This window comes from Rhodamnia argentea, chromosome 7, assembly GCF_020921035.1.
Source record: "Rhodamnia argentea isolate NSW1041297 chromosome 7, ASM2092103v1, whole genome shotgun sequence".
Lineage (NCBI taxonomy): Eukaryota > Viridiplantae > Streptophyta > Magnoliopsida > Myrtales > Myrtaceae > Rhodamnia > Rhodamnia argentea.
Window position 1 is genome coordinate 28147128 of NC_063156.1, and position 10738 is coordinate 28157865.

A 10738-nucleotide genomic window follows, 5' to 3' on the forward strand; every position below is an offset into this window, starting at 1 on the left:
AACTTGCACGAGAACTAATTCAAATGACTTTTCATGCGAATTTTCCTTTGCAATTGGTGCGAACATTCGAAAAACTAATTCACAAAGCTTTTCGTGCGAACTTTTTCCAATGCCTATAAAAAATCACTTGGTGCAAACTTGCACAAGAACTAATTCAAACGACTTTTCGTACGAACTTTCCCTTGCAATTGGTGTGAACATTTCAAAAAATAAGGTTTAGAGCTTAGGGTTTATGGTTTAAGATTTAGAAATGCAAAACAAGAACAAGAATAAGATGCAAATGAGGATGAGAAAAGGAATATGATCCCCTTGTTCCAGTACTTGAACCCATCAAGACAAGCAATTATGGAACGGGGATATCTTGAATCGGTTCGGGATTTTCTTTTCAAGACAGGAGATCCCGAATGATGGTTACATCGTGATCAATATTCCGACATCGCATATTTCTTTTTCAAGTAAACCGGGATTCCCACCACCCCCCCTCCTCTTTTCTTAAACACTAGTTAATGTGATTTTAGCAAAGAGAAGTAAGTTCCAATTATCATGATCACCATTTACTGCTACAATCCATTGACCACTATTCAGATTTAGAGACACAAATGCACATAAAACATTAACAAAAAAAAAGTCTCGACTACAAATATCGCTGGAAATGGAAGCTCGGACCGGTGGTTCCATATTACATACTCATCATCAAACGCCATAAAACACCGCAAGATCCCGCCAAGACATATCAAGAAAAACACAAAAACTTATTACAAATTACAGGTTATGGGTTCTAAGCTCTAGGTAGGTGGAACCCGAAACTTGAAATCTATCCGTCGGAACAAGTTCTCAAATCTTTTAAAACTGAAACATATCTTGCGTACCTTGGAACCCGGAACTTGACCGATACCCTACCGGTTCGGCTCCAGGGCAAGTTTCATCTTGGAACCATGCTCACCCCTAAAAAGAATAATGTATCATTTTTTTTTCCAAAAGAATAAAAAATCTGTGATAGTTCTCCTTTTTAAGAGATTAAAGATTTAGAATGATGGACCTCAACCCAAATACGCAATATTTCTCTAGACAAGATTACTTTTCTTCTCAAATTCCTTCGAACGTCTGTTGATTCTTGAATCGATGTCATTCTAGGAAACAGAAGAAACAACATTTTACTGAGCCCTACATTTTACCTCTTGTTTGCTACATAGGGCCCTGAGTTTTTCACAGAGGTTCGAGCTAAAGTCTGTCGGAATTTCAAATATTATGTAACTTTCGAAAATTTTGCAGAAATTATATGTAACTTCATGTGTTAAAAAATTTCTGAGTGTTTTGGTTCTTAAAAAATTAAGCGGCGCGCATTGTGAAATTTCGTATAAGGAAAAAGTACAAAGTAAAAATCAATTAAGACAGGCTGGCCTTGCTGTGGAGAGGGTATTTTATGTAATGTTTTATTAAGTGATGGTCACACATGGTGTTAAAAACCCAATCGAAGCATTTATGTATTACATATGGTGCTAATAATAGAATAAGATGCGCATCATGCCAGTAGTAATTGGTCGATTATAACATGTTACCACTTTCCACGTGATGTAACCGTCGCATCGGATGTTGTAATTTTAACCATGAAAAGAGGTACAACTAGTAGAATCAAATTTTTTTTTTTTGTCATAGACTAGTAGAACCAACTTACTTGGTCTTTTGTAGGGTGAATCTTTGAAAGCTATCCTTTTACATTCTAAACCGTCTTATCAATCATATCGATTTGAGATTCTTTGTGATATTATACTAATATAATAACTCAATTAAGATGTGAATCAAAGCACGAGCAAAGTAGCCTAAACAAGGAACGATATGCTCTTGGTAGCATGGGAATTGCACCTATCTCGCGCGCAATCAATCCATATGCACAACTTGGTTCTCATTTATTAAGCAACCCATTGAGGCTAATATTGGTTCCACTTGTTTTAAGAAAAATGAATGACATGGAAAACATGTTCATATCACTTGAAATAATTAGTCATTGAAAAAATCTTTTCATTATTGACAACAACTTATGCCAAAACATTTTCATGAACGACAACCGGATCAATCATTTTTCGCGAAACAAACGAAGATTAAGAAAATTTGTTTCCGGAAATTTGTTTTTTGACTTTTTGGTGTTTTGATGAAGGAAAACTAATCAATTTACGAAAAACATGCTTCATTGACAAAAAAATAACAAATTTAGATTGGGAGAAAACAACTTTCCCTTCTAGCAAAAAGAAACTTTTCCTTCAAAAAGAACTACCAATTTCCTTGTATACGGGGTAAGGGACCGGCTTGACGGGACTGGAGGCTCCACTCCTGTATACGGGTTGAGTGGGCCTCACGAAGAGCCCAAACCTGAATCACTTAAGGCCCACGAGTACTTAGAGGGTCAGGCCTTTGGGCCCAAAAATTTCAAGGCCCAATCAGAGAACAGGCCCACACAAGCCCGACCACACACAGATATATACCGCCACTGATGACCGCCTGAGGCTAGGGTTTCTTCTTGCAGCTGCCGCTCGGTCTTCAACCTCGCCAACTTCCTCAGAAGGCCGCCGCAACGCCTACTCAGTCACCATGGGGTACTACACCGCGACTCTACCTTCGTATCTTTGAGATTGTTCTTGCTTTCGATTGTCGAATGTTTGACTCGGTTCATGTGGTTTGGATTGTCGTTTTTGGATTGGAAGCTGGATGTGTTTTGTTCTTGTCTTTAGAAAATTTGAGGTTTGCTCGAGGTTGTGTTTTACTGAACCAGACGATGACATCGATGGGCGGTTGCTTTTCTTTTCCTTTATTTTCTCTTCGAGCGAAGAAAAAGCAAAGCAGCAGTGCTTGAGAACTGAAGTCTATCCCCTAATCTGGGCAGGTTATGATAGTAATGTTGAATTTGGAATTGAAAATTACATGTGTAATCGAGTCTTTCTTAGTATGGCTAAATAGGTTTGAGCAGCTCCGTCAATTAATGAAAGGCGTGTCTGAATTTCGGTTCTTCAGCATTTATCGACTCTGTCAGTCTTTATCAGTTCGTTAGAGGAGTAGGCTGGCTTTTAGAAAGCTCCCGCTTGATTGTATACTGATGCGAAGTATCTTTTCGGCTGTCTCTTTAGTTCTGTTGGGTTTAACCTTCTCTGAGGGATATTGGGATTTGGGGAATAAATTTGCACCTTTAATTAGTAGTAGAGCCATATGAAATTGCCTCTACTACTTTGGACAACATGCCATATCTAAATCTTGCTCCTTTTCATAGCAGGCTAAGCAAATTTTAAGTTGGAACACTACATAAGATTTTGTTAATGCTTTTCGATTTGGCAAAGTAATAGGCCCTGTTGGCTTTAAAGACGATGGGTCATTTGCATAGGATAGAGAAGATGAAGTCATTAGCAAAAAATATGTTTGACATAGCGTCAGGAGACGTGTCCTCTTCAAATAATGTAATAGTTGTATGATCTCTGTCCTAAAGAAGGGCGCCGCGATGTTTTTGAGGATCAGTTGAATTATGAGGAGATAGCTACTCAATGTCTATTGATAAGCTACCCTCTATCGAAACTTTGGAAATGCCTATTCAATTCTAGTTATGGCACTTCTTTCAGCGATTTTTCGTCAGAGATTTGGTAACGTCATGAATGTCGGTGACCTGTGTCAGTATTCCAACGCATTATAGGAGATGTGATGTGTGGTTATTAGATGGTAAGCAGACAGTTTTTTGCAGGAAGACACGTGGTATGGGAGCTGGTCGCAAATTGAAGTCTCACAGAAGGAGGCAGAGATGGGCCGACAAGTCATACAAGAAATCCCATCTTGGCAACGAGTGGAAGAAGCCATTTGCTGGGTCTTCTCACGCCAAGGGCATTGTCCTTGAGAAGATGTAAGATGTTGTCTCTCAACACAAAACCTACTGTTTTTCTATTAATTAAATTGTCTAGAATGTGCTAAATGGTAATTACTTAATGTGCAGAGGTATTGAGGCTAAGCAGCCTAACTCTGCCATTAGAAAGTGTGCCAGAGTTCAGCTCATCAAAAACGGGAAGAAGATAGCTGCTTTCGTGCCCAACGATGGTTGCCTTAACTACATTGAGGAAAATGTAAGATCCAACATAGCGTATTATCAAGTATCCAACTGTTTTTCTCCTCCTCTTTTTTGCCTTCTGGTTACTGACCATGACTGCAATTTCGAAACCAGGATGAAGTTTTGATTGCCGGTTTTGGCCGAAAGGGGCATGCTGTGGGAGATATTCCTGGTGTCAGGTTCAAGGTTGTAAAGGTCTCCGGTGTGTCCCTCCTGGCCCTATTCAAGGAAAAGAAGGAGAAGCCTCGGTCCTAAGTTTGATTGTGGCTTTTGTCCATGATGTCAGTTTAAAAGCTTTATCACATTTGGGATGGCACTTTCAATTTTGATTTTGGCCCTTTGAACGATCCGTGATCACTTACCTAGTTTATTGCACCCGTTTCACTTCCAATTGATTTGATATGATGACTCTCTAGATTATTGCACTTGTTTCACTTCAAGTGACTCGATTTGAAGAATCTCCCTCGCGAGAAGTAATGACATCCGAATGTGAGGGCATATATCCAACTTTAAGCCCATGTCAAATACAATAATCTTTTTGACCTTTTATATTCTAATTCGAATTATGTTTTTCACTCATGCATTTTATTCAATCGCCATTCTATTTCCCAAAACGAAACCGCACGCTCTCTTGTTCTCTCTCTCTGCCCGGCTCACCTACCATCGCGTCTCCGCTGCATGCTGTCTGTTGCTCCTTCAGCGGGTGATTTGACACCAATTACAGAAGTCGCACCACCTCAAGAGTAGTTCGAGATCGACGACCTTGATTTGGCAGCCATGGCCAAGCTCTGTTAGAGATGCTTGCATGGTCGACCGTGGCCCTGGCTATGGTGAGCGCAAGGCCATGCGAGCGAGAAGGGGGACAAAAATAGGCAACCAGACATAGTCCACCATAAAAGAAACAAGGAAAATCAGGCCGATACAGGGCCTTGGGAGCTAGGGCGTCGGCCGCGGGGTCACGCAGCAACTTGATGCTGTGGGGGTGGCTTGGTGAGGGTGGTGCTGTGTGTGAGGGCACTGAGGAAAGACTAACGGATTGGAGGAAGATAAAACAGGGGAGGAGTTTGGGTGAGATTTTGGGCGTGTCAGAAGACAAATGAGTGTTTTTAGGCGACGGCATTTGATGTTTAAGAAATGGTATTTTAGGTGTAAAAAGTAGATTTTAAAACGTGAGAATGGTATTTGATATGGAGAATACAATTGAGAATAGTTCTTGCAATCGTATGGAATGTGACACAAAAGAGAGTACATGTCCCATACAATATCGTGTTTTGATCCACTGAAGGTACCTGAATTGCGCAATGTGTATAAAATGCGATTACGCCTACATCTATGATGTAAAAAGTTCTTTTCCCCGTTGGCGATAGAATAGGATTTACGAGCATTCAATCCTTTATGGTGCATTTCTTGGCACACAGGAAACATGATCGCCCAGCACAATGATGCCCATTGTAACACTATATTATAAGCTCGCCTAGATATGAAAAAACAGAATTGAGGAAGATTTGAGTATGTGATGCTCTTCTGAGAAATGGAACGTTAACTGGAGCTAAGCTTAAAGCATGCTATTCAGATCCTGTCTCAACTCCATAAGTTCACACTATCAAACACCTGTTCTGTTTTCACATGGCAGAGACCTTACTTACTTTCCCAACCAAGGTCACATTTCCTGGCCAAACAAAAGATGCAAGGCACAAAAGACTAAATGCATTTCCATCGACATCGGTTTTTGCCCTCAAGATCTGACAAAAAACGACCATGAAGGTTGAGTCCGGTGCTGGCGGTTGATCATGTAGATATCGAAGAGGAGGATTTTGCTGGCAATCTTGACACACTGTTCATCAATCATCAGCAACTCACAGCAAATGACGCCTTTCGGAGCGTTACTCAAAAACCTCCCGTCTTCCAAATGCAAAATGTCCAAACATTTTTAGTGCACATGAAAGTTGAAACCATGGGCCAATGAGCTTGAAAGGCCATTTGATCCCTGACAAGGCCAAAAGAGAAGAAAAGAAAAAGACAGGAACTTTTTTACCATTTTCAAGATTCATGTATGAATTGAAAAACTAACGCATAAACTGCAAATAGCGATAGAAGACCTGGAGTCACAGCTTATCCTGCTAGTTGTGCCTTCTGACGTGAGAAGGAGAAGGTTCAAGAGAGCAGGATCGCACGTACTTGAGACGATAACTTCGAAGTGACGGCCCGACAAAACGCTGCTCTCCAAGTCTGATGAAAGCAGCTTCCGCATCCATACTATTCTTGAAGATTATTTTAACCTGCTTGCTCTTGTTCAACACTTTCGACTCTGATTCCTTCAAGGGACCGAAGCAGCTGAACATCTTGTTCAGATTAGTTACTGAAGGAGCTAGATTCAAGTTGGTAAAGGTTAAAATTAGAGCAGTCGAAAAATAGTCTTCCTTGCAACTCCCGGGGACGTCTCTGTCTGGCTCTTTTACTTCCACATAAGGATTTTCACAAGGAGATTGAGCTTCTTGAATCGAGGCAGGACCAAAATGGTGATTGGTTTGTGGTCCCGTAAGATGAGCAGGCTTCGTGATTGGAGTTTCAAGCACAGAAACCCCTGTATCCTCCTCATCTTTGACCAACACTTTCTGTTCGGGAATGCTCTGGGTTATCCTGCTGGTCATACACGTATCATGTGAGCACTCAAGTGCCTTTCCAGAGAAATCATCACTTTGACGTTTGGTTTCCACACAAGGATCTTGAAAAGGAGCCTGTGATTTCCGAATCGAGACTGGACAAAACTGGCAATCTGTTTGTGGTTCCATAGAAGGCACGGACTTCTTGCATGGGGCTTTAAGCAGAGAATCCCCTGCATTCTGATTTCCAAGAGACTGTTGCGGTTTAGGAATGCTTTGGATTATCCTGCTGGACATAAATGAATCCTCGGAGAGCTCAAGCACCGTTGCAGGGATGGCATTGTTTGGCTGTTCTCCTATCATGTAAGGATTTGGACGACGGACTTGTAATTTATGAACCAAGGTACGACGAAACTGGCCTATTTGTGGTTTGATAGAAGGAAGAGGCCTCTCACATTCAATCAGAGGATCTTCTGTATTATGGTTTCCAAGCGATGGTTGCTGGACGGCAATGCTCTGGATGGTCCTGCCAGTGGAAAATGGATCTTTCGAGCACTCAATTCTCGTTCCAGAGTCATCATGAATTGGCTTTTTTACTTCCATCAGAGGATTTTCATGAGGCAATCGAGGGCCCCGAGTAAAGGCAGGACAAAACTGGTGATCCTTTTTCAGTACCACAGAAGGAACAGACCTCTCACACAGGGTTTCAAGCTGAGAATCCCCTGCATTCCAATTTTCAAGGGGCAGTCGGGGTTCCTGAATGCTACGAGTTATCGTGCTTGTCCTGACAGAATCCTTGAAGCATCTAAGATCCATAGGTTCTGCGATGCCAAAGTTTGTCGAAGTACTCTGAGTCTCAACAACAGATGCTTCTTCTGCAGACTCTGCACACGACTTCAATAGGAGATGACCCGGGACAACTGAATTTCTGAATTCTGAGAAGTATCTCACTGTGCGAGTCGGAAATTTATTCTGTCTCATGGGATTGCCGGCAAGACGACAGAGCTGCGAGAGCTTCTGTTTAGGAGAGGCATATCCAAGGAGGGTTTTTCTACTACCGGAATCATGAGGAATGAGGCCAGAATGGGGGTTTTTGTTGCTTCTACCTGGGGGACTTTCTTTAAGATGCTCTGCCAATGGGAGTGACCCATTTGATTCACTTGCAACCTTGTGGATTCTGTGCATTGCTCTATGATTTTGCCTGAATTGCATGGATTGGTCCATGCTAATCGTGGTCGGAGCACCTGTAAATGATGATTCCGATTCATACAGACCAGCAGCTTTGGCAAACGATTTCCCACAAGCTCCTTTATCTGACCCAACTTCATCTGTCGACATACGCTGACAATTCTTCGCTGACAAGGCTGGGAAGCTCTTTCTCTTTCTTCCAGTATGCACCATGTCAAGCGAAACGTGCTTAAGCTCATTTGAGCGGTCTGTGCTAATCATCGTTGGAGCGCCTGTACATGGCGATCCCAATTCATTTGGACCAGCAGCTTTGCCAAACAAAAAGGAGTTCCCATGAGCTCTTTTGCCGGAACCAACTTCATCGGTTGAAATATGCAGACAGTTCTCAGCGCACAACGCCAGACCGGTCTTTCTCTTTCTTCCAGGATGGATGCCGACTTGGAATCTGTCCTTATGCTCACTCAAGCCACTTATGTAACATCCTGTCTTCACCGCAAGCATCCCAGGACAGCCCTCAAACTCTGGATTAGCGCCATTAATCTCTATGGGGTTCTGATAACAATCTCCTAATGAAGTCATTATGTCGGCCTCATTCTCCAACTTCCCACCAAATGATATGAATTTAGGTAGCCGAGGAAAACCCTTCCATCGGGAGAAGGCCAACAGTTGGCTCTTTGCCACAGAAAGCAGGAGTCTGCTAGGTCCATCGTGAGGCGATTCACCCCATTGTTTTATATAGTTGACAAGTTCCCGAGGTGTAAAAGAAGCCGTATTCAGCACACTATCTTCAGCTCCCCGTTGACTCGAACTTTTCACCAAAGCAGCATTAACTTCAGCCTGAGCTTCGAACCTGTTTTGCACTTCTCTGGGCACACACCGGCAGGTCAGCACGTATTCTGCCCGCCTAGAGAGTTCGTCAAGAGCGCAGTCCACAGCATGACGGAGCTTGTCTGTGCCGCTTTGCATCTCCATCAGTGGGAAATGCTCCCACAATGGCTTTATCAGCGAAACCCGAACAGGACCAAGTGCCGGATCCCCAAAACATGCTACCAAAAAATAATTCTTCGTCGCTCCGGCAGAGCAACCGATTAGCTTCCCCGGCCACCAATAAGGGCCCTTTATTTTGCACCAGACGAGATCCGATATACTGATCTCTAGGCCCAATTCTGCCGGTCTTCCATTCCTCCGGGTTCCGTCCCCCAAATCATCACAAGGCAAAATCGGTGCGGCCATAACGCACTCACCCACATTACTAACACACTCCATGGATGGCAAAAGATGGCAATTCTTGTCGTCCTCCTTATCTCTGCAGTATTCTGTTTCAAGTTCAGAACTTGCAGTCATTCGATTCCTGCTTCTCTCTGCCTGACAAGTGAGAAGCAATCAGCGCGCACCCCGTTGAAAATGCACACACGTTTATTTTAATTACATCTGGACTAAAGCAAAAATCAGTAAATACACACGGACATGAATTTACCTCCTCCGGTATATCAATCGTCATCCAGCCACACCATTTCATCCTCAGTAATGTCCAACGACGCCTCCCGGTTCCTCCACCAAATTCATTAGCCTACAAGGTTTCAACGCTAAAACCAGATCAAACAAGCGAGCCAAACCCCAGAAAATGAAAGAGATTAGTCACCGAACCGACTCACATTGTAAGGGCTGCGAGTGATGTAACCAGTATCCGCACGTCAAAACACCTCCTTTAAGCTCACAGCACAAAGAAAGGACCAGGATAACGAAGAAGCAGAGTCATGCGGTGTGCGAGATGAAGTCATTGACCTGTTGCTTCTCGAACGGAATCCGTCACCATCTGTTGCTTCGAGTCTGGCACAATGCGTAATGCTCTCTAGAGAGAGAGAGAGAGAGAGGGAGGGAGGGAGAGGAGGGGGGGGGGGAAGACGACGAAAGACTACTTTCTTTTTCCCCGGCTCTGCTCTGAAAAAGACCAGGACGAGGAGAGAGAAAGTTGTGACGCAGACAATGACGACAAAGCCGAAGACGACTCCTCCCAAGGCTTTTGTTCTTTCTTCTGTCTATTTTTTTTTTTTTTTTAAACTAGGTTTCGATTGACTCCACAATTAATGGGGGATTTTTTTTTTCTTTTTTTGGTTTTTTTATTTTTATTTTCTTTTTTTGGAAATTTTTTTTGGTTGATTTTTTTTTTTTTTGAATTGAATGAACAGAAAATGGAATTTTTAAGGCATTTATGGCAAAATCGATCAAAATTGTGATTTAATGGAGCAGGCATGGATAACTGAAAAAGAAATAAATGGACCCTATAATGCGTGCAAAAGGAATTTAATGACGTCATAATCTGAACTAATTTTTTTTTTTACCATAAGTACTTTGGCGATAGAGCTTGAATTTTTTTGGAAAAGCCGGACTCTTATCATTTATAGACCGGACCTCGACATAGTCAATTGCTTTCTCGTATCTCTTAATTTCGCACGGTTGTTTTCCCCGTCTTCAATTACTGCTCTCGCGTTACGAATGGCTCTTGCAGCTCCACTCCCGATGACAGATAATTTCTTTCGGTCGCGACGAGATAGATCCTCGTTCTGAGTAATTTTAACGAGATAAAATTACGTTCGACTATTTAACGGGATCACAACATACGTCAGAAAGTAAACGTGGACGATGGTGAAATATTCTAGACAAATAGTTTTGAGATCGGTAAAGGGAATCTCCTTGATATGCTTTACACATTATAATCTTCCATTATAATAATTGACAAGCTTTGTGATTTTTTTCCTTTCATTTATCGAGAGGCGGCTCCTGGAATTACTATTTCGCCGGTTGTTTCAATGCTTTGGTAACTGTCGATAATCGTCTTCCCCACCGCATATTTAAAGGAAAAAAATAT

The 10738-nt window shown here is 42.2% G+C and overlaps 2 protein-coding genes across 4 annotated transcripts; one reads left to right on the forward strand and one right to left on the reverse strand.

The window, feature by feature from the left end:
- The first annotated feature begins 2485 nt into the window (after positions 1–2485).
- LOC115749714 (40S ribosomal protein S23) lies at positions 2486–4490 on the forward strand. The gene is made up of 4 exons (XM_030686651.2): positions 2486–2591; positions 3722–3877; positions 3968–4094; positions 4193–4490. The coding sequence occupies exons 1-4, from the start codon at positions 2587–2589 to the stop codon at positions 4331–4333; spliced, it is 429 nt and encodes a 142-aa protein (XP_030542511.1). The 5' UTR covers positions 2486–2586; the 3' UTR covers positions 4334–4490.
- A 1120-nt stretch (positions 4491–5610) lies between these two features.
- LOC115749713 (PWWP domain-containing protein 5-like) lies at positions 5611–9626 on the reverse strand. Of its 3 annotated transcripts, XM_030686649.2 has the most exons (5): positions 9525–9626; positions 9347–9439; positions 8340–9234; positions 6178–8117; positions 5611–6065 (listed from the first exon to the last, which is right to left on the reverse strand). In XM_030686649.2, exons 2-4 carry the CDS (start codon positions 9386–9388, stop codon positions 6199–6201), a joined length of 2856 nt encoding a protein of 951 aa, XP_030542509.1. In that variant the 5' UTR covers positions 9389–9439; positions 9525–9626; the 3' UTR covers positions 5611–6065; positions 6178–6198. The 3 variants fall into 3 exon arrangements, with proteins under 3 accessions (XP_030542509.1, XP_030542510.1, XP_048137567.1); XM_030686650.2 differs by having other exon boundaries at positions 8340–9230; positions 9347–9620; XM_048281610.1 differs by having other exon boundaries at positions 9347–9620.
- Positions 9627–10738: the final 1112 nt, after the last annotated feature.